The following is a 23,397-nucleotide window of genomic DNA, read 5'->3' on the forward strand; positions in this document are numbered from 1 at the left end:
TGATATGCAACCTCTCATCTGAGAGCATCCTACACATAGTAGAGGTACCAGTGCTACCCTTCTTTGACAAGCTATTTCACTCCAAACAAATCTGCACCCATAATGTCATGAGGGTGATTGCAATCTTGTATGTTTAATGAGCTTTTGGATCTGGATGAACATTTTCCAGGTTTGGTTTTTTCCCAGGTATGAGTTCTTATAAAATAAACAGCAGTACTTATTTTGTTGATAGACTAGAAAATGTTATTTTAATTTCCTGAGCTGTGTATATCTATCCAAAGTTCCATATGTGAGAAATCAATGCTTTGTTTGAGAGCCCCTAGAAGTTATTATCAGGAGTCTAAAACAGTTGTGAGTTTCTGAAAATGACACTTCATGCAGCCTCTCTGACCTTGTGAGTGCTTGCATTTCCACTTGTGAGTAGCTGTTGTGGGCAGCTTTGGCAATTTTGGGGTAATTGTGTGTTTTCCTTTCCTCAGGTTTTGTAAGTTACGACAATCCTGTCTCTGCACAGGCTGCCATTCAGTCAATGAACGGCTTCCAGATCGGCATGAAGCGGCTGAAAGTACAGCTCAAGCGCTCCAAGAACGACAGCAAGCCATACTGAGCACCCTCCCCTCCGGGACTGGAGTGAGAAGGATCTTCTGGTAAGTTGGAGAGGAGCGCACTTAGTGATTCGAAGCCCTAAGGCTGTGTTTTTACAGTCCTGGAAGCTGATCCATGCCTTCTATCTGGCACATCTTCCCTTGAAGACTCTGCTGCAGCCTCTGCTGAGAATCCCGCTTCGGATGGAGGACAAGTTTGTGCTTTTGTTTCCAGTGTTTTACTTTGGAGTTTAGGTGCCATATCGCTGAGGTTTTTTGTTTAGTTTTGTTTTTTTTTTTCTCCCTTATTTGAAGTTTGCTGTGTTTGTAACCAGTGTGTGTTGAGAAGGACCAATGCCAGCTCCTTGGGGGTGGGGAGAGAAGGTTAAAGGGAGCAGCAGAAACTGACACCACACTGCCTTGGGGTAGAGAGGAGAAGGGAAAGCAGAAATAACACAGAACAGCTGATGAAAACAAAGATGGGCAAGGAGAACAGAGTCCTGGGTGGGAAAGAACTGGCTCCATGTAGCCTTTGTCATGCCCCATCCGCTCTTTGAGATTTCCTTAACTGTATGCCAACAGTGGGGATTTAGTAAATCATCTCTAAAGCGGGAGATGGGCTAAAAGGGTGAACACACTAACAAGCCAAAGGAAAACTGCAGATTTTTTTTGCTATGTATAAACTAGTGTTTATATAGCACTGTGAATGTACACAGCACTTTATAAAATTATTAGGTAATGTCTCTGCCCAGAAAATTTCACACTCTATCTACAGTGGAATATTAATGATGCAGTGAATTTCTCCATATATAAGAAAACTTAACCTATATACTTTATCTAGGTTTTGTGGAAGGGTAGAGGCAGCTTAGTCTGGATGAATACATGTGGGTCTGGAAACAAGAAACTTTAGATCCCTGATAACATGCAGAAATTTTTGATAATTTTTCTTCTTAACAGTTGATCCCATTCCCCATTTCTGTGGAATAATGTCATTTTTTTGCAGAGATTGCTATGAATTCCTTTTCATAAGCATAATGTAAGTGCTGATTGTTTATTGAAATTATAATTTCCTGCTTTGTTGGGGTTTTTTTGTTGAACAAAACTTGTGCAGTGACTTGGTCTAGTAATTAGGTGTATCTTTCTACTGCAGTTTTCCTTTAAGGTGGTGTGTACCAGTGCAAAACAGGCTAAAGCAGGAGCTGCAGAACCAGAGTATTGAGCCATTCAATCTTTTTCTGCCTTTTGGTACTGTTATCTTTTCTATTGAAGAAAAATTGAACACACCTCCTAAGTGAACACACACTTCTTCTGCACACTATTGAAATTGCTAGTGCAGTGCTAAGGGCCTTTGATATTCACTGGTTTTAGGGGGTTCAAAGGACTTTTGACACTCTGGCCTGAGCTGTTTCAAGAAATCAGTGTAGAGTTCCATTTTATAACCACCAAAATCCACCTCTGTCACAAGAGGAAGTTTACAATTTCTGTGTGTTTAACAGAAGTTCGATTTACCTCATAATATCTCATTTTCCTTGTTTTCTTTGTATTCCTGGGTTGTAAGGCTGTTTCCCAGGGCACCAGCTAACACTGCAGTCTGAGAGCCAGCTGCTAAATGATGTGTGTGGGTCAGGTGTGGGGTCAGGACTTCGTGTTCTACTCCAGCAGGAGGAGCACTAAACCCATCAAACCTGAGATCTCGGGTCAGAATCCCCACTTGTGTGCAGTGATCTATTGGGAATTTTGGGCATTTCCAGGGACTGGGCCCCCTGGGATCTCAAACCTTAGAATTACAAGGCCTGATAAGTAACATCCAAGGGGAGCCCTTTCCAATTCTTAGATTGAAAATCAAACAGTTGATGTCAGTCTGTCCGTATTGATGGCAGACAGGTAAATCTGTCAGTATTATTTAAATAATTCTGTGGTGGCAAAGTTTCAAAGGCCAGATTGCCAAATTTCCCAGTTATGCTGGCATGTGGTACCCTTCTATGTTAATTATTTGAATCTCTCTAGAAACATAAATATACACTGAAGTGAACCATGTACACTTGAATTCTGCACCATAGGAAAGATGTGTCCTGGTTTTCTGAGAAAAGAGTGTTGGAGTGTGAAGGCCTCCAGGGTGATAATGGGATTTTTTATATATATATATATAAATTATATACTTTTCAAAAAAAGGAAAAAAAAAAACATAAAAAAACATAGTTGGGAGCAACTGCTCCAAGTGCAACCTGCTGTAACCAAGAATGTTGTTTCTATTTTTATAGAAGTTTTATACCGCTCCAGGGTGGAGAATATTTATTACCTAAATTATTTCACTGGAAAAAAAGGCCAGGGTTTTGTAGAATCCTGAATGTGATTGTTTTACACACATAATGATGTGCATGATTGAAACTACTGATTTTCAGTGGCCTGTTTGCAGCCCAACAACTGCTAAACAAGGAAGATGAATGCTGTGAACCAATGGAGGAGAGCACTGTGCTCTGGGGTCTCTACAGTCACTCTTACCTTCTTTGCACCCTACCCCACTGTACTATCCAAGACCTTTGTCCTGTTTTTCTTTCAACCTGATGCTCTGGCCTCTTTACTATTCATTGCATTTGCCCCAAATTAGATATTTTAGCTTCTTCATCCTATACTGTGTCCTCAGTACTGTAACTTACAGATCAAGCTTGGCATTGTTGCAAATAGGTGCGACTTGTATTAATTTTAGGAGATTCACCAGTTTACACTGTGGCTTAGTTTGATCAGTGACTCCTCCCAGACGTAATCACCTTAAGACACCTAACTTGGGCTAGCTCTTGTGCCTTACTGGCATAACTGTAAGTATTGCCAAAAAGAAAAAGAAGATTAATCTATGCAGGTTAAATTTTAAAAGATGTGATCCTCAGATGGTTTGAATCAATGCAGTTCAGCTCTCTGAATGCAGTAGAGCTGCATCAGTTTTCACCAGCTGAAGATGTTGCCCTTTTTGTGTATTTGTTTCAGATTTCCCTTTCTCGATGTATCAATGTGTATGTTGCCAAAGTTAATAAATGTATCAAGTTTGTGACTTGGGCAGATTTTTTCTAATAACGAAACTGATCAGAGAAAGTCAACATTTCTGTGTCTGTTTGGTGGCTGCCCCTGATTGTGAGGATTTAGGCTGCTCTTGCCTTTCAGTCTTAAGCCAGTTTTCTTCCTCACTTATTGGCAGTAAAGTCTGGGATTTTGGGGACTTGGGGCTTTTAAATTTTATTTTTAGTTCATATCATACTCTCATTCAAGTGCAAATCAAATCAGTGTCAAATGCTTTACTTCCCAGATAATAAAATAGGAGTTGGGTGAGTTCAAATAAACTGCAGAAGGTTGGCTGAAGTAGCCACATGAACAAAGTATGCTGTATGCTTAAAACCAAAGAACATGATTTTCTACAATAAAAGCTAAAAGGACTTCTGATGAAATAGAATTCCTTATTATGTGTGCCACCAGGAAATACTTAATATATTTTTAGTTTACAAGGTGGAAACAGTCTATTTAATAGATTGATTCTTTTTCTCAGGAGATATTTGATTTTACTGCTGTAATAAGGTGAAAGAATTATGGACTTAGTCTGATACTGCTTAGTGTCAGTGCTATAGTAAATGAAATCATCATTTCTTCAGTCCCTAGATAATCAATAGTCCAAAACATGATAGCTCTTTTTAGTTTAGCTTTTTTTTAGTACAAAGCTGGCATTATTAAAAAATTCCAGCTCAGAAAAATCTCACTGGCAAATGTATCTGTCAGGAAAAAGCTTTTCACCTGAATACCGAAAGTCACATATTATGATAATTCTATCATGCAAGCTGAATCTAACTGAACTGATAATGGCTATGGATTAGGGAAGAACAACTAAGTAGAATGAAGCTGTTCCTGTTTTATTTGGAAATACCTAAAACCAACTTGGATAAAGCAAATTGCAAATGAAGGGTGCAACTATGAACAGGTAAAATGCTTTGAAAGCTTCTTGTTGCAGATATTTAAACCTAAAGATGATTGATAGCCCTGAGCTTACCTGCCACAAAATATAAAACACAGAAGGCAGAATTATCACTATTATGAGAATAAAACGAGGACAAACTGGAATAACTTTCTCCAAGTCATTAAGACCTTGTCCAGCATCTCATGGTTCTGTTCTTATAGGCCAGTCTTTCCACAGGGCTTTGATGTAACTTAGTCTTTGCCCTCAACATAGCTGAGTGAAATATTTGAAAAATCCATATCAAGAAAATCCCCAGACAAATCACACAGAGGATTTCAGTGGTGCATGCTTAGATGTCACTTGATTTCATGCTTCTTGTTGTTTCTCATGCCTCAGTTCATGATAAATTTGCTTTCTGGTTTAGGAGTGAAATCTGTCACCTACCTGCAAATTATCTAGAGTATTTCTTGAAATATAGAAATAACTGCAAGAGTTGCATTGTACTCTGTTTGCTGGAGTTGGTTTAAACTCTGTACTAAAGTCCTTTCCCTTTATTGGAAAGCATGAAAAGCAATTTAATCTCAGCAGTTCTGCTAAGAGGAATGTTGCTGATTTAGTAGACAAAGTGTTTCTTGTTGCTTTGGAAGGAGAATGCAACACTTGCTATTCTCAAATTATGTAAGATAATATGCAAATCTCACCTTGTTCTAGTCTGTAACCAGAAGCTTTGAGATGTGCTGAAGATTAAGGCCACAAACAGGAGCTAAAGGGGAGTTGGGGGTGCGGGGAGGTAGAATAAGAAAACAATCTGCTTCCTCTCTCCTCTGCCTCCCACTCTCATCCCAAAATGTTCCTTGTCTCTTGCAGCTCACAAGCTGAGGGGAGGGAACAGAGGTATTTATGTCACTTAATATAAGAATTACTTTTTTATAAACTCTTCAAGAAAATTTCAGGAAACACATTTTTTCTGCTCATCAAACTGGCAACAGTGACTGTAGAGCTTCTCAGAGCCCAGAATCGCCTCCTCATGAAGCCAGGGAGCTGAGGGCTGTTACATAAAAGGTTGGGAATGGAAAATCCCTGTGCAGGTCTAATGGTATGAAAAGTGCTCAGCTAGGACAAGTCTTAACTTGCAGTCAAGTCTTAAGGAATTCTTCTCTGATGTGTGGGCTTTTTGTCTTGTATAATCTTTTTTTTTTCCCCTTTTCCAAATCACCCATCCCCAGTTACATGGGCTCCTAGGGAATGAGAAGGGACTATAGCTAAAGGAAAGAACGTGGATTTGCTGGGCTACTACTGCCTAAGATCTTCCCATGTTAGAGTGCAAGAAAAGTCTCAACTGTCAAACCACCTGTGAATCCCTTGTGTCCTCTGTCTTGTCTCTCATGGTCTCAGTCTCTGTGGGCAAATGTCTGCCCTAGAGTCATATTTTTTGGAATCGGTCTCCTGGGGAGGGAGCTTACTCTGTTCTAAACAGAGGTAGTGGACACACTGGGCACGGGGCAAGGTGACTGCATGCTAACCAGTGTGTCACTAGGCTGTGGAATGCTCCACACACTGGGTGCTGAGAGGGAAATCCAGGCCTCTGCTTCCATTTGGTTTCTGGCAGTTTGATGTTTACTTGGTGTCCTTCATGTACTTTGACTTTTACTTGTCCATCGTTGGCATGTGCTGCCCTTCCCTGTCAACTCCCTTCCCCAGGAGATCTCATTGTACAGTGCCCATTCTTGTTCTCTCTCTCCGTGTTTGGATGTACTGCTCTGTGTAACTCAGTGGGTCTCCCTCTTTCTGGTTTGTTTTTTTTTCTAGATTCCTGCCGTTTGTTCATCGTTGTGCCTAAAGCATGTCGATGTGGCGTTCAAGTACATCGTCCAAATCCTTGTCTCTTCAGCTTCTCTGATGCTTGAACTCTCACCTTTGACCTTGTGTTGACCTTTGATGCTGATGTGTATTTTTATTATGTTTCTTTTCTTTTTTTTTTCTTTTTTTTTTTTTCTTTTTTTTTTTTTGTGCTGCCAAATTGGTTTTGCTAGAAAGACTGCTGAAGGGGAATATTTAAACTTGCATTTGAATATAAAAGAATTTCTATTTTTCTAGACCTTCATAAGATAACCACTTGATTTTGTGAATCTGATTCTTTGTAATTTGTCTTCAGAGCAGCCTTGCTAGCATACCTTGTGGAGTATTTGTATTTCTGTGAACATACAGCCAATCACTTTCTAGGCTTAGTTTTTTCTGTGTGCTTAGTTTTAAAAACACAGTTTGAAGAAAAAGTCAATTATATGGTGTGACTCAATCTTTCAGGAGACTTCCTAGTCACATTTTGCTGATCTGGTTTCTGTGCTTGAGGAGACAGCATGTGTTTTTATGAGTTCAAACTTGTGACTTGAAGTGGCATCAACAGAAAACACTTGAACTACATTTTCCTCTGATTGTAGCTACATTTTTGCCCTGGCATTTACTGATTTTTTTTTAAAGTATTATTATTTTTATTTTTTCCCCTGCTTCCCTGTGTGATTATCAGTCTGCAGTGAAAATTTGATCAAAGTTGATGTTGTATTTTGTTAAGCTCTGGCATGCTTGGTTTTTTTGTAACTACAATCTCCTCAGCAAAATGTGATGTTTTTGTTTTAATCTTTCAAACTAAGATAGTGCCCAGAAATGTTGTGCATGTTTCCTGCTGTTTTCTTCACACCCTCGTATATATCACCTTCACCTCTCTGTTTTCTATAGTTTGTGCAAAAACTGAGCAATTTAATGGGTTTCAAAGGTATCCTTTAAATTGGTGGTTTTGGTATGACAAATATCTGATCAGAAGCCCCCTGAGGGCATCTACCTGTGCACTTAGACTGTCTGCCTGACAGAGCACCTGGACCTTGCTCCATTTCCAGTGCTGTCAGAAGCTCTGAGGGTGCTTGGTTACACTGTTCCCCTACTGGAAGTTTTGGTGGAAGGGGATAGCTTGGAGCAGGAAGGTGGGGGAACTCACAATATTTCTGTTCCCAAAGTTATCCGAAGCTAGGGCTCATTTCAAGCACTAAGCATTTTGTACCAGTCAGGGCACACTTCTGTGAAGTCCAGCTCCAATCTAATACCATCAGTCAGAGCTTGGTGGCAGGATTCTGGAAGGATCTAGGTTAGCTCATGAATTAAAGTGTTTTAAATATCCCAGAGAAAACATTCGTAACACTGGTCCAACAACTGCTGGCTCTTTTCCCAAATGACAAGCACAATACAACAGCCTCTGAAGCTGTTACCTGAACAGGGTACCATCCCCAGCTCTCTTTTCAAGGGCCTTAGCTGGGGAATCTCTGCGGAGATTTTTTAGTTTTTGTTTAGTTTTTAATTGGGTAATGAGCTGAGCAGTTTTTCTGGCTTCAGGATGAACTAGAACAGGTTACTGCTCTCTGGGTAGCAGGCTTCCCCTGCCCTACGTACCATCTGCACAAGTAGAAACTGGGAAGTAGCTTCTAGATGAAGGCACCTTAAGAGTGTGTGCTGTGATGAAGTTTCAGTCAGAAGCAGCAGCAAGCTAGTGTAGGTATCTTAACAGTTGAAATAATGTGAAATGGAATTCCAGGAGAAGGGTTTTTGCTAAGAAAACAAGTAGAGTTTGATTGGATAGAAATCCTAATTTTGTCCAGTGTTCAGGATAACGTAAAGATGCAAAGATTGTCTTCTATCCTACTCCTGAGTTGGCTGAGGATACTGTATTCTCAATAGGTATTGACCAGACTTGTGTAGACAGTCCTTAATCTGCTTACAAAACAGAGCAATTTGAATATGGTACATGTACCTGGGAGTGAATCGTGAGGCTGAATGAAAAAGGGTAGAGACTCGTTTATTTGGGAAGTAGGGTTGGGGGCTGGCTGCTGTTAGTCCCACAGTCTGAATGCACAGGGCTGTGCCGGGAGGCACTGATACCCTGCAGTGTATGGAGGAACTGCCAGTACGTTTCTGTACGTGTGCGCTTGGTTCCGTAAGGAACCTTGGGGAAACCTGTGGAAAAGTATCTGAAGAAAACCAAAATGCCAAATGTTGGGTGTTTCTTTCCTTTCTTCTTTCCTTTTCTTCCTTTGGTTGTTTTAATTGTTCTGTGGTGGTTTTAATGGATTTGAGACAGTGGAGCAGCAGCTGCCTTTCTGATTTTTGGCTGCTTTTTGTGAATAATTTAAAAAGAAAATTTACATTTTGGAGACAAACCTGTGGGCTTTTTTATTGGTACAAACATTGTATTTAACACTAGGGGTTTTGTACAGTTTTTTGCCTTTTCTACTAGAAAACAATGTAAAGTGATTCACAATGTGATGAGAAAACAAATTGCCACTATGACCAAATGTAGAGTCTGTTCTGCAGTTAACGGGATTTAATCAACTCGAAGTCGTGGTTCAGTCGTAGAAATGCTTTTCTTTATCTTGTTTGAGCTGTTCCTTTTTTTCTTGTTTTGATTTGCAAAACAAAATGTCTCTTTGTGTGAAATTGTGTTGTACTCTGTAGAGAATTACAGATTTTACTTTAATGGTTTAAAAAGCAGAGGAGCGCGTGTTGCTTTTCTGATCTGATCACAGAGTTTGTGTAGTGGATTTAAAAATGAAAAGATTTGTTACAAGTTTGGAACAAGCGAGTATGTGTTAAAGGAATTTTCTTCCTTTTGTGTGTGTGTTTTTTTTTCTTTTTGTCCCAAAGGGCAACTTAAAGCTGTTTTAATTGCACAGACACACCGACAACAAGTCATTTTGTATATGCCAAGTGTGGTACCTTCCTTTGTTTATTTGCTATTAAACTGTTTGAGAAGAGTCCTTGTGTGTTGTATTTGTGTCTTAAACTTGAGGTTCTTTCTGGGTCCAAGTGTGAGAAGATGAAGAGGGAGATGAGAGAACTATTTTCCAGTTTCTTAGCTGTGAGCCACAAAAATTTTCATGGCCCAATACCACTTGCTCTGCATGTACAGTATCACCTTGGATTTTTACTTCGGTGTAGATGAGCTACTTTGAGTAGAAATGGAAAAGGTTTTCTGGTTGATGTACCTCCATTTTGTATCATTGGACAGTCAAGTCCCCTTTAGATATGGAAAAGCTGAGGATCTTGGATAATGCAAATACGTGCAACACTTGGGAGTGAGGAGTAGACATATCCATCCTCACAGAACTGGTGCCATGTAGCCACTTGGCTGTCCATGCACTTGTGCTTCAGAGTGTTTCAAGGGCTCAATACCTTGGGCATAACAGCAGCTCCTCTGCAGGAGCAGCGTAAGTGCGTGTTGCTGTGTGGGATTAGAGAGGCACCAGCTGATGTCGCTCTCACGAGCCCCATACTTGCCACTGCCTCCTTCCCCTTCCAGGAACACAGCCAAGCTTGCTGAATCTGTCTGCATCAAGGTATCTGCAGCCCCAGTGCTCCTGGTCCTGGATGTATTACACCAGGAAACCCTGAATGGATCTGGATTACTTACTAGTGATAAGCAAAGGCTACCTGTTTTGGTCTTAGAACTAAGATATCTTTACAACTCATTTCAAATTAATAAAAAGTATTTGGCGTAGGCAAAGCATAATTCATTTAGAAACCTGCCACAAGTTTGACACGAATATTGCCTCTCTCAGAAGGAAAGTACCACAATGGCCATGATTTTGCCACATTTCTGAAAGCTCCTAAAATTCCATTACATTATTCCTTCCTTCTGCTCTCTTGCATCTTGGAGACTTGCAAGCATTTTTAGGGCAGCTGTGTTTCTCCTCCATGTCCTTTTCCTGTGTTATCTGGCATACTCTGTTTCACCCCATCACTTCCTACATGATTGTAAATCTGAGAGCATTTGCAAGCATCAGGATTCAGTGCTGCATTCCTTGTCCTGAGCGCACCAATTGCAGCACGAGGCGCTGAGCCACCTGTTACAGACTGTGCTGGGATCCCTGCAGTTAATTTGCAGCTGTTGAGAAGAGAGGCTGGAGGGATTTCAGTTCAGATACAACTTGAGGCGAAGGATGGAGAGAAACAATTGAATCAGAAATAGGGTTTGTTTAGGCAGAATGGAAGATTCCAGCTTGTGCAGAAAGTTCACTCACTTTGTCTTACACAATCACAGCTTTGTCAGCTACATCTTAGAGAACTGACACTGCATCCCTTTTGGGTCTGTGCTTTTTGGAAGGCATTTCCTTTAATTTAAAAGGCCACCACCAATCAGTACACAATCAAACTACACCTAAGAGCCAGTGTATTAATCTCTGAAAATAATCAGCATTTTCACATGAGTTGTTACATTTATCAGCATTAGTAGGAAATACACGAAGCTGTAGATGAAATCCTGATGCTGAATGTTTTAGGAGAAACCTTTTTCCTCTTCACATCCACCTCCACCTTTCACTATTTGTTTTGACTCCAGTCTTCCTGACTTTACCAGCCATATTCCACTCTCTTCATACGGCCAGGAGTCACCGAGGGCATTATGAAGAGCAGTGGGGAAGAGGAGAAGCAGGTCAGTGTGGTCACTGAAGAAGCAAGTGCGTGATGAGCCACACGGCATGTGTAGCTCTGCTGCATGACAGGTAAGATTCCCTAATTTGATGTTGCCAAGCACCATGCAGGCTCATTTATTTGCAGTTCCTGAGAAGAAACTGCGGATTGTTTACTGTAGAAACTGTACCTGAATCATGTATGAATTAGAGCTGTCTTGAGGCACAGACGGATGCCATTGCTTTTTTTGAAGTAGTACAGGCAGTCATTGTTGATCTTTTATCCCTCCTTATTAGGCAGCTGCAACTGGGCTCAGAGTGGTATGTTCCATATCAGAGCACATTCCTGCTTTTTTGAAAATGACTGGTTTGAACTTGATGGATTTAGTCCTTACTTTACTAGGGTGTTTTTATCTCAACAGCTGAGTTGCGAGTTGATTCCTAAGACCCTAAGCACTGTTTCATAGTGCTCAAAAGCAAGGAGGTAAAGTGAGGTTAACAAGATGCAGGGCAGATCATTTCCTGTTAGATGGCTTTTGTCAGGCTGCAAGGCACCCTCTTTTCACTTTGGCTATGCTGTGTGGGGAAGGGAGCAGTGTTTTGCTGAAGTAGTCCAAAAGAATCTCAGGATGAGTTTGAGTTACAGGCAGGTCACTTGTGGAAGGTTAATTTTGCAAAGTAGTCTGATCTTCCAAGAATTACACAGTTTTTGTTTTCCCCATTCTTGAATCCTGGCTTGATTCTGCTTTCCTGGCCTCCAAACTTCTTCAAGTCTAGAAATCTGAATGGCCTCACCATTATCAATGGTTTCCATGGGGATTGAAAGGGGATTTCCTTCTGCATCTTGTTTCCATCCCACCACCTACACCCAGAGAGACATATAAGAATTACTGCAAGGAGGAGAGATTTTTTTTAAAGTTCCAAATCAGACTTCTTTGGAATTTCTAAAATCTATAAAGTACCTAGCTAATAATTTTAACAGTGCTGCTGAAGGGATTTTTGCACATCCGTAGATTTTTCCATAGTTCCTACATCCAGAGTTTGAGAGTACACAGTCTATGCTGAAACATCATCTAGCACATCATCTGTCTTGGAAAAACAAAGCTAAATTAAATAATGTAAATATCATAGTGTATATGAGCTCCCAAAAGAGAATTGGTCTTACTGTAGCAAAACTCTTCTACAATTTAAAGTGCTTTTCTTTTTGAAATATTTGTCTGAGGGAATTTTGGATAAAGGTACAGATGTAATCTCTTAAGATCATGACTGCTATGATGTAAAGCGTCTGGGTAGACTGTTGTTGCTTATTTTGTGTCCTGCTCTCCTTAAGGATATTTATTACCTCAGGGAGGCTCCCTTGGGTTTTTGTTGACACAGACCAGGATGGTCTGATTGGTACCCTTTGAGGTGATTCTGTAGGAATTTACCTTTGCAATTGCTTCTCTTTGCTCAGGAAAAGGATCACAAAACTGGTTCTTGGAACTTCTGCATCTGAAAAACATTAGATATCCCTGTAGCATTCTCCACCTGCCCCCCTCCTCCCATGTTTGGTGTACCTTCTTAGGAAGGACAGAATAAATCTCTAGACCACTAAGGCTGCACTAAAAACATTAAAAACACAGCACGTTGGTGAGAGTATGAAACTTGACTCCTAGATGAACCAATCTGATTTTTTCAACAGTGTGGGAGACATAAAGCTATCTTTTAGTGGGGTTAACACTTCTCTCCTGCAACCAAGAAGTGCAGATATCTGTTGTTCTGTGTCTTTATTGTTATTCATCATAAAAGATCAGCAAGTTCTGGATGCAGAACTTAAGTTGTGCCTTTGACAACTTCTGTTGGAAACTTTTGGAGGATTGCCACAGGCATCTGATGGCAGGGAGCAACATTCAGTCAAGAACCAAGGTTTTCAGGATGATTAGCTTCTTGTCCCTAAAATTAGGAAGTCAGCGGTGTATTTGCAGCAAACCTGTGACAGAGCTGACCTATGTCCACAAAAACAGTTCATGATGCCAGCTGAGGTCCTCAAAAGGGAGGCTGAATTTTGTGCCTAGCAAAGTATCAAGTACATTGTTGCAAGTGTAACACTGCACATGTGTACACACTGAAGTTGCCTTGTTCACACCTGACTTTTTAAGGCATGTATTGTTCCTAAAGGTACGATTCCACCTGAGTCTGCTCCCTCCCAAGCTACCGCCCCACCAGCAGTGCTTGTCTAAGGGGATGACCAGAGAGAGAGGAAAGAGACAGCCGAGGCATCCCGAGGCTGTGACTGCAACCGATTGTGTCTCCCTGGGGTATTTATAAGCTGCATACTGGCGGGCAGGGGTGGGCAGTTGGCACCGTGACCTTGGGAGCTGGGGAGCCTGACTAGAATTCCTGGGAGCCACGTGAGCTGGACTGGCAGGAGCAGCTGCAGCCAATGGGGAGGAGAGCAGCACTGGCTGTTGAGATTGAGTTTCACTCCTGTGGCTTGAGATTTTTCTCTTTCTCTCCCTGTTGTGCTTTTCCTCTTTGTTCAGGGGATTGGACAGACGAATGCACTGATGGAGCCCTAGCAAGCCAGATGTTTGCCTAGTGGATTTGGGATTCTGCCTTCAGTGCTGAGCACACTTCTTGCCATTGCCTACCACAGCTCCAGCCCCCTGACATGGCTGGGCTTTTACGGCTCCAGGCCTTCTGAGCACACAACCTGCCCTCTTCTAGTGGGGCATTTTACGTTGTGTTCTCTTGTAAGCACGTCCTTTTTGCTATCCTTAGAGGTTAGTGTATGAGGCTTTTTAATCCATGGGCGATGGGTCAGGACCAGACAAAGCAACAGATAGAAAAAGGACTCCATCTTTACCAGTCTAATCAGACCGAAAAGGCCCTGCGAGTCTGGATGAGGGTTTTGGAGAAGTCTGCGGATCCTGCTGGCAGGTTTCGGGTTTTGGGTTGCCTCATCACTGCTCATGCAGAGATGGGCAGATACAAAGACATGCTGAAGGTAAGGTGAACTGGAGATGAATGCATGCCATTGTGTCGCACCCACTATGGAACGTGGCTGGAGAACGTGGCTGAAAGGGGGCGGGGGGGTATTTGTGTATAACAGAAAATACCAGCTATTGAGAGCATGTTCTGGGCTGCTGTAACCACTGTGCTCACCAAGAGCTCCAGCCCACAAGATACACAGAATATGATTTTTAACTGGGTCTGGTTCGCCAGGATTCCTGGGTTATTTAAGTTCTCCAGTTAATCATGGGAACTTTTCTTGATTATTTCCCACATACAGGCACACCATGTTATCAGGCTTCAGGAAAAGGTATGACAACAGGGCCTTTGTCCACTACAAGCTGTTTACAGTGTGAATGTCAGCATAAAAGGAGAACTCCGAGTCAATTCTGTAGAACAAGTACCAATCTTGTGGAGACGTCTGTTACCTTGTTCAGCTTCTGGCTGATATCTAATACAGATCTTATATTGGGGTTTTTTAATTACAATTATTTGCAAGGGGGCTGATAAGAAGGAAAAGAAGATGATGTTTTGATGAGGTAATTGAGACATACCAGGTGTCTCATAGTTGAGTTCAGAGAGCAGCTCCCAGTTGTCAGGACAGCATAGAAGAAAGAAAGAAGGATATGGGGCTTGATGGAAGAGTGGTAAAAAGCAGCTGAAGTTACATTTCAAGTGCATGAGGATAAACACTTTAATTAAATGAACAAAAAGAAGCTGGTGTGTGGATCTGAGAAGTAACAGGATGTATATAGAGAGCAGCAGGCAGCATTTGGGAGGGCAACTCAAGAATCTGTAAGACAAGGCAAGAGGGTGTTGTAATAGTCTTAAGAAACTATCCCAGCCTGAAATAGGGTCTTACTAAAGGGCTTTAATATTCTTGTCCTGATGTTTTGGGATGCCTCTAACTAGACTGGTTATCATTCAGCATTTAGAACAAAATGTGAAGGGGGTGTCTACATCTCATTGAAAAGTTTTTGGTAGCTCTGTTTGGAGCTGGAGGGGGGAGAGGGGCACATCTTAGTGGTAAGCCCATCCACTTGTCAAAGCCCTATATTGAAACCAAATACTTAGGATGAAGAAGAGAGGTATTAATACACTTGGAAAACATTTGAAGACAAACAATTCTGTTAAGAGGTATGAAATTAAGTGGTGGCAAAACCAACAAAATTATTGGGGAAGAAAGAAGAAAAAAAGGTAAGATGTAGGTACCTGACGGAAATACTGAAGACTTCATGGGGGAAAAAAAAGGCAAAGGAGTGAGCTTAGTATACCTGAACATTAATTTGTTATCTGAGAAGAGATCAGAAAGTGGGATCAGAGTAGGTGAATTTTTGTTCTTCACAGTATTAGGAAGGAAAAATGGCTTCATTCAAACTAAAGATTTTATACAGCAAGTGATCAAAGATAGAGAAAGGAGAACTTTAGCAATAAGCCATTGAGAGAGGAAATAACAGGAGAAAAGCGGTCAGAAATAAAGGCATGAAATAAAAAGTGATTTAAGAAGGGTTGTGATGCTCAACCTCTTTTGGAGAGGAAAAATTACTTCATACTAAGAAAAGAGGCTGTGGCAACCAGGAAATAATGAAGGACTTGTGCAAAGTTAAGGGAATGTGAGGAAGCGTGAGCTAGTGCACATCACTGAGTCCACACAGCACCTTTCCTATACTGTTAAGGAAGCTGGGAAGATAATACAAACCAAACATACACAATTTATGGTTGGTGAGGTTTGGGGGTTTTGCTTTTTTTTGTTTCCAAAGAATGTAACATGTTCTAGAAGCTTAAATTATTACATGTAGCCACTATACAAAAAAGGAAGTAATTGATGCCCTTGGAATTTGCTATCCATAATCCTAAGTGATAATGTCTAATGAAAATTGCTAACTATTTACCTTTGCTACTGGTACTAATTCAAGCCAGCAGTGTGCTTGGTTCATCACAAAACATTAGAGTAACTGCTTAGAAGGGTCTGCAGCCTGAAAGAAAGAGACTTCATTTAAGAGAACAGTATGCAACAAATCCTGGAGGTTATAGAACTAAAGTGTCAAGATCAAGACTGCAATTTATTAGTAAAAAAAATCATTAAAGAAGTAGCTTACTTTCTTCTATTAATAGAGTACTTTAATAGCTTAGGAATTCCAGAAAAAGTTGGATACATTACACGGAGTGAAAGAAAACTGAATTGCATTGTGACAGATGCTTCCTGCTTCACCTGCTTCTCTTTAGGGCCATTTAACAGCTTTTTTTCCCCTAACTGCCAGCCTAGTTCATCTTCCCCACCCAGAATGTGGAAGATGGGAGAGGTTTGTGGAGAGATAGGAGAGGTTTGTGGAGAGGTGGGAGAGGTGTGTGGAGAGAGGGAGAGGTTTCTTCAGAGTCTCCATAGGCCTTTTAAACCACCAGATTAACTGCTCAGTGCATATGATGCTTCTCCATATGCTGATGGCCTTGTCTGCCCTGCTCAGAGATGAGCCTCTTCTCCAGTACAGGAAAAGAGCACTACTCTGTGAGTCGTGAGCTGTATTTAAATAAACTACACTTGTAAACACTGTCTTCTCTACTTAAAGTTTGCAGTGGTGCAGATTGACACAGCACGGGAGCTGGAAGACCCAGACTTCCTTACAGAGAGCTACCTAAACCTGGCTCGCAGCAATGAGAAACTCTGTGAATTCCAGAAAACAATCTCTTACTGTAAGACGTGCCTGAATATGCAGGGTACCACTGTGAGCATGCAGCTGAATGGCCAGGTGAGCCTCAGCATGGGCAATGCCTTCTTGGGCCTCAGCATTTTCCAGAAGGCTTTGGAGTGCTTTGAGAAAGCTTTACGCTACGCACACAACAACGATGACAAGATGCTGGAATGTCGAGTCTGCTGCAGCCTCGGGAACTTCTACACCCAGATAAAGGTACAGTAACCTAAGGGAAAGAAGGGCAATTGTCCCACAGATTCAGGAAAGCATTGGAAATCGTGTGAATTTCAGCCTGTCTTTCCTATTGGAAGTGAAGGACTGAGAGAGCACTGTAAGCTAAAATCCCTTTGTAAAATCCGAATGGAATACTCTCCTCCACAGTAAGGATGGGAGGATTAGTGTCATGTTTACACAGCACAGCAGAAGCAGCTGTGAATATGTGCGTTGAAAAGATCAAACTTAGCTTCAAAGAAGATCACATCAGAGACGCAGGGCTGGCATCCAGAACTCATGGATTCTTTATTTCTACCGCTATTGCAGGCAAATAGTTGCCAGGAAGCAGCTGTAGGTAAAACCAGGGATTGAGCAGGGATTGAGCACAGGGCTGATTTGCCAGTTCTAACTTCTAGTACAAACAGCAACAAATACGTTTTTCTCACCAAGTCTTGATTTTGTCACTCCTAGAAGACTCATCACCTGAAGTGTAGAGACCAAAAATAAAGAAAGTAACATTGTGCTGGATACTTTTCAGGTGTGAAATAAGAAGGGAGAAAGGAAACTTGAGGAGTTGGGGTTTCCTTTGTGCATTGTGGAGAATTTAAAAAATATGAGGACTTTTTCACTTCTGCAGTCTCATATAACTTACAGTTTTAGATATTTAGATAAGTTTTACATAATTATTGTAAAATAAGATTTATTTCTAACATGCTTTTAATGCAAAAGAAAATGCTTAAAACTGAAAATGTATTACTCCTTTTTTGTGAATTTGATGAGGCCATGATTCTTAGTTCCTATTTCCTGCAATGATGGATAATGAGTTTCTTGGAGAACCCAACTCACCATATGGAGAAAATGAAGGCTCCATGTAGATGTTACAAGCAGAGATGACGCAAGAGCAAAGAAAGTTTTCAGCCTTTGCTTATAGAGGAGGGTAAATGGGTCCTGCAGAATAAAGTTAATGGTATACTACATAAAATTCATTTGCTGGGTCATTGACCCAGTGTCCTGAACCCAGAGAATAATATGAATTCAGTATACGGCAATTCCACCTTTCACAGTTTGATATCCACCAAAATACTGTGTGTGGAAGAGGAACAGCACGAGTTTAAAGATGTACAGAAATCTGGTAGCTTTCGCGGTGTTAGTAAATCAAAAATAGTTGGACTTTTTTCTTCTTTTCTTTTTGCTTTATTTTTGCTGTGACTGCTGTCTGTGTGCTTGTCTGCCTTACAGGACTACGAGAAAGCCTTGTTCTTCCCATGTAAAGCCGCTGAACTGGTGAATGATTACGGGAAGGGCTGGAGCCTGAAGTACCGTGCCATGAGCCAGTACCACATGGCCGTGGCCTATCGGAAGCTGGGGCGCCTGGCAGATGCCATGGATTGCTGTGAGGTACAGGGTGCGGGCAGCCACAGAGCTGGTGGGGGCTCTGCCAGGGGATCTTGCCACAGGACGGGGAGCAACAGAGATACCATGGCAAGATACATGTGACTGTAGATCCTCCTGCTGCCTTCCAATCTTAGAGCTGTGGTTTCTGTAGCCCAAGGGGCTTCAAAATTTGGGTCTGTGAATGGCCCTTGGTTAGGAACATATGAAAAAGACTTTCCTTGCCTTAAAAGATGGTGCCATTTCTTTGAAGCTGATCTTTCAGTGGCGAAAGTGCAGAGTCCCAGCCTTGCTGTTTTGAACCAGGACCAAGCTCTTCTACTGACCAGAGGCAATTTCTTTCAGGAGTCCATGAAGATTGCCCTGCAGCATGGTGACCGGCCGCTGCAAGCACTGTGTCTGCTCTGCTTTGCAGATATCCATCGCAGTCGCAGAGACGTGCAGGTACAGCTCTTTCCTGCCAGGAAGGATAGAGGGAATAGCAAGAGGGCATGAAAAGCAGACCATAGCAAAACATGTGTTTTCCTCCCTGCTTCTGCAGACAGCCTTCCCTCGTTATGATTCTTCCATGAGCATCATGACAGAGATTGGAAACCGCCTGGGCCTGATCCAGGTGCTGCTAGGAGTGACTAAGTGCTGGATGATTCAAAAGGAGCTGGACAAGGTCAGTTACAAACTTGTTTCTACAGAAGTTTGTTAGACAAGATTAGAGCAGTCTTGTACTGCACTTTGATGAGGGTACAGTTCAGAAGAGACCTGTACCCCCACCTTGGTTCTACCAACAGGGTCTGTGCTTGTACAGATATGTTTCTCTGAATGGTCTCTCTCAGACAGGAATTTGTTACTAATGGTAGGAACATCCATTCTGAGTCAGACTGCTAAGTTACAGAATTGCCTCATTAGTCAATCCTGATGACTTTTAAGCTCTACACTGAGAAAGCAGCACTGGAGGAAGGAAGCCTTATGCTCTGAAATAGATTCCCCTGCCTACTTTTTAGTTGTATGACTAAGCTCATTGATGTGCTAGTGATGTTTAGACAGCTCTACAGCTCCACCATGTGCTTTGCAGGCAAATGTGGCATAAAATTCCTGGAGAAATTTTGAAGGTCTATAAACTCGGATGTGAAACAGAAATGAGAGCAGGAAGTTATTTGGGGATAGACAGCCAGTCAATATCGAACAAGGGGGTGAAGTTACTTATTTTGAAAATGCTTAGGCAGTGTGTATGTGTATTGAAGTCCAGACTGCACTTAGATGCACACATTGCACAGCAGGAACATTACTTGGCCACAGAATGAAATGCTCAAAGGTTAGCCCTGAACTAGCTCTGAACAACCTGGAGTTCCTGCACAGTGCCACATCAAGATGCTGGTTGGGTCTAAACATGATGAAGATTCACTCTTATCACTCATACTGAGACACCAAGAATTTTTGCTTAAATGAAGCATTCCAGATATCAGGATGTCCAGTATATGTCTGTCAGAACAGACAAGTTCAGGGTGCTGTCAGCATCTGAGTGCCTCCATCAGGGAATGAGTTGGGTGAGACACACTGTGCAATCTCAGTAAGTAAACACAACGTTTGTTAGCAATGGAAGAAGAAACTGTGGATGTGAAAAGTTTGCTCAGTGTCAAAAGAACAGGACAGGACACAGCAGGTAGGCCTCTGCACAAGAGAATATTCAGAGCACTCATCAAACCCTTACATTCACTGATTCTATCTCCAGCCACTGTCAGCCTCTGATACCAAGCAGCTCTCACTTGTGAGAACACGATGACGGCTTTGCACAGAATTCTAATACCACCAAATCCCACAGAAGAAGAAAGTGGAGGAATCTTTTATTCTGTTCCAGGCAGAGAGGGCAGTCTGCCCTGCTAGGTCAGGGACCTTATGTCTGTTGATCAAATGTGACCTCCTTAGACGTCACATCCCTAAATATTCACCAAAGCCTGTTCTTCCACTTGCCAGTCCCAGTTTCTCATCCCTATATCAGTTACTTAATAAAGCAATTTGCTAACTTTCCACTTGCAGATTCCCTGGTTTTGTCCTAGCTTCCTCCATCTTCACAGTCTCTTTGGCCAGTTAGTCCGTTTCAGTTGCGTGTAATCAATGCTATTGCAGATCCTTCCAGGCTGCTCACAGCTTGCTTGCCCCCGTTCTTGTGCAGTCTCATATTCCTGTCCAAGACAAACTGTCCCCTGGACTTGTCAACATCTCTTCCCCTACCCACTTTGATGCTTCACTTTGATTCTTCCTGAATCAAATTCAGGAGTTTTCCAGTACACACTCAACACACTCAGACTTCCTAAGCACAGTTCTTTGTTATGTTCTCCCTGCTAGCCTCCAGTTCCTGCTTCCCTCTTCTACCATTTCCTTATCCTAGGCTGTTGCTGCGACCACAGGTCTAATGCCATCTCCTTCTGCATTCACAGTGCATTTTTGCATCTCATCTCGTCCTCTCCTCCTACAATAGCAGTAATGCCAAAATATAGGGTAGAAATTTTATAATGTTCCTCCTGAAAACTACTGCATCACAAGGGAGACCTCTTCTTCCCCCTGGACAAAAAGGAAGCAGATCTCAATAGTTCTGGAAAAGAGAGACTAATTACCAGAACAGCAAGGAACACTGTGACATCTAAGGGAAAGTAGGGACTCATTTGGTATGACAGCTGCTATGCTAAGTACTTCCTTCAAGATTCAAAATATGGATAGCAGAACACTCCTACATCACACCCTGTGTAAGTGAGGCAAGGTGGATATATGAAAGCAGGGAAAAAATGGATGAGTGTGGTGTATGGGTGCTGGTAATCCCTTTCCTCACCTCTTGTACAAGTGAAATTGGAGTTGCCCAACAATTACTGAGCCTGCAAGGTAGGATAGGGACAAGGCTTGCTTTGCTTGTGCTCCATCCCAGCCCCAATGAGCATGTGGGACTGAGTTTAAATAAGTCTGTATTCTCTCTGCTTGGGGACCAGCCTCTGCCAACATTGACACTCTGTGTCTGGAACAGAAATGTAGCTCCTGCATTACTTATGGTCTTTCAGAAACCAACCTTTTTTCATGGATTAACTTTTGGGAGGGAAGGGAAATCTGCCAGAAAGCTTTCTTGATTCTCCAGGGTTGCAGTGATACTTGTTTATCCAAATTTTACCTGTATGTCTTTAGCTTTTTTTTTTAGTAGTTCTCATAGGACATTAATACGAGCCTGTTTTTTATATATTTGACTGAGAACTAACAACAAGTGCTCTCCATTCACAGGCTCTGGAAAGCATTGAAAAGGCACAGGAGCTGGCAGAGGGACTAGGGAACAAGGTAGGATCCTAGAGCTTCTTTACAGCACTGTTCATAGTCTTGTGTCAGGCAATATAAGTCAAACATTGAAGTATCCAGACTTGTTGTTGCTCATTAGCATTCCTATTAACCAGTGAGTGCCTGAGATTTGCTTTGTCATTAAGTGTTTGGTTGTGGGCAGTTGCACAGATTATCATCAGTATCCAAGTCTGAAAAGTGACTGAGGAGTCACAATGGGATAGACAAAGGGGAATGGGAAGCAGCGAAAATGGGGTATGAAATAGAGAACTAGAGGATTAGAGGTCTCTTCTTAAAAACCATTTTTACCCTGAGCAGCTGCTGAACTGTGGGCTGGCTGGAGGCAAAGGAAAGTGAAATACATTGTATGTCATGGGTGGCTCAGGGAAACTGAGTGGAAGAGCTGCTGAGTGTCTCAAACCTTGGTGTTACCTTTTGTGACACAAAGAAGAAGGGTTAATGGCAGGAAGTGTTGAGACCTGTTGATGTTACTCCAGCTGGCTGATGGTGCTGTAACATTCCCACTCCTGTTTCTGGTCTTTGTTCACTTTTATGTTTCTGTCCTTCACATGCAGCTTGGCCTGCTGAAGCTCCACTGCCTGTGTGAAAAGATCTATCGCACAAAGGAGCAGCAGAGAGAATTGCGTGACCACGTAGTGAAGTTCCATGAATGTGTGGAGGAGATGGAGCTGTACTGTGGCATGTGTGGAGAGTCCATTGGAGAGAAGAATAACCAGCTCCAGGCACTACCTTGCTCCCACTTCTTCCACTTGAAGTAATTAGCTGGAAGTACTAAATATTATTGTCATGACATTAGTCATAGGAAAGAGCTGCTTATGCCCAGAGTAGTCCTATGCATACTGTTCCCCAGGTCTTTGTCTTGATTACCTGCTTACCTTTGTCTTGATCCTGCCTTGCAGGATCCCATTGCAGTGCTAAGAGTCTCACGGCCTTGGAGGGTGAGATTCAGCCATCATACCCATCACACTCCCACTTCTGTCCTCTAAATGATTGTTCAATGATGTCCTCACTTTGTACGTGGTCAGCCCAGTTCACGGATTCGTATTTGATTCCACCTGGGGAATCAGTTCTTCACTCCCAGGGACAGTATGGATCTTTCCCAAGTCCCCTCACTTTCTTCCTTGGCTAGTGACACACAGAGGTGAAGAAGCTGTTCAGCCTATTATAATGCTACTGCCATGAAAGAAGTTAGCGGTACCATCATTTTATTGTAGAAGAAACGAGTGTTACAAAACGCACTGATCTGAAAACCAAGAATTTAAAACCAAAGTCTCACACTGACACCAGAATTAGAATCAAACTACTGGGCAGTGAGACAGGCCCGATGAGCTCTGTGGGCTTGTCTCCAGCAGTACAGGAGCAAACTTTTGTAGAGAAACCTGCGGAAGTGCCTCCGTGGAAGGAATGGGAAAGAGATCCAATCTCTGTCCGTGGCGGGAGGGCCCACGGGGAACAGCTTTGTGGTGTACAACAGCCGTGGAGCGGCCCTAGGGGAGCCTCCGGCCGCGGAGAGCCCCTCCCGACCCGACCTCCTCCCGTTGCAGGTGCCTCCAGACCAACGGGACCCGCGGCTGCCCCAACTGCCGCCGCTTGTCGGTGAAGCCCGGCTACGTCTGACCGCCCGCGGGGCTCGGCCGGGGACTGACGGAGCCGCTCCCTGGCCCCCTCAGGCTGTGCCTGGCGGGGGCCCTCCTGCGCCTTCTCTGCGCGGGGCCGACTAACTCAGCCCGGCCCCGCTCCCTTCCCCCTCGCTGCTGTGTACGGGCACTGACTGTAATAAAGGATTTCTCCCAGAGACCGCCCCGTCCGCC

The 23,397-nt window shown here is 42.5% G+C and overlaps 2 protein-coding genes across 21 annotated transcripts in view; both read left to right on the top strand.

Annotated features, from left to right (window-relative positions):
• CELF1 (CUGBP Elav-like family member 1) overlaps window positions 1-9,315 on the top strand; it is a 62,507-nt gene extending 53,192 nt beyond the window's left edge. For 18 of the 19 annotated variants that reach the window (XM_082283951.1, XM_082283955.1, XM_082283950.1 and 15 more), the window contains 2 exons: window positions 480-647; window positions 6,331-9,315. In XM_082283951.1, coding sequence (XP_082140077.1) covers window positions 480-607 — 128 coding nt within the window. In that variant the 3' untranslated portion in view covers window positions 608-647; window positions 6,331-9,315. Of the gene's footprint in view, window positions 1-479 lie in introns of all 19 variants that reach the window. The other variant, XM_082283958.1, reaches the window with a different exon arrangement.
• A 4,132-nt stretch (window positions 9,316-13,447) lies between these two features.
• Window positions 13,448-23,370, top strand: RAPSN (receptor associated protein of the synapse). 2 transcript variants are annotated; one of them, XM_082282846.1, is made up of 9 exons: window positions 13,448-13,956; window positions 14,242-14,271; window positions 16,529-16,867; window positions 18,104-18,262; window positions 18,602-18,700; window positions 18,798-18,920; window positions 21,515-21,568; window positions 22,141-22,340; window positions 23,131-23,370. In XM_082282846.1, exons 1-9 carry the CDS (start codon window positions 13,741-13,743, stop codon window positions 23,201-23,203), a joined length of 1,293 nt encoding a protein of 430 aa, XP_082138972.1. In that variant the 5' UTR covers window positions 13,448-13,740; the 3' UTR covers window positions 23,204-23,370. The 2 variants fall into 2 exon arrangements, with proteins under 2 accessions (XP_082138972.1, XP_082138973.1); XM_082282847.1 differs by lacking the exon at window positions 14,242-14,271.
• Window positions 23,371-23,397: the final 27 nt, after the last annotated feature.

This window comes from Coloeus monedula, assembly GCF_965178545.1.
Source record: "Coloeus monedula genome assembly, chromosome: 6".
Taxonomy (NCBI): domain Eukaryota; kingdom Metazoa; phylum Chordata; class Aves; order Passeriformes; family Corvidae; genus Coloeus; species Coloeus monedula.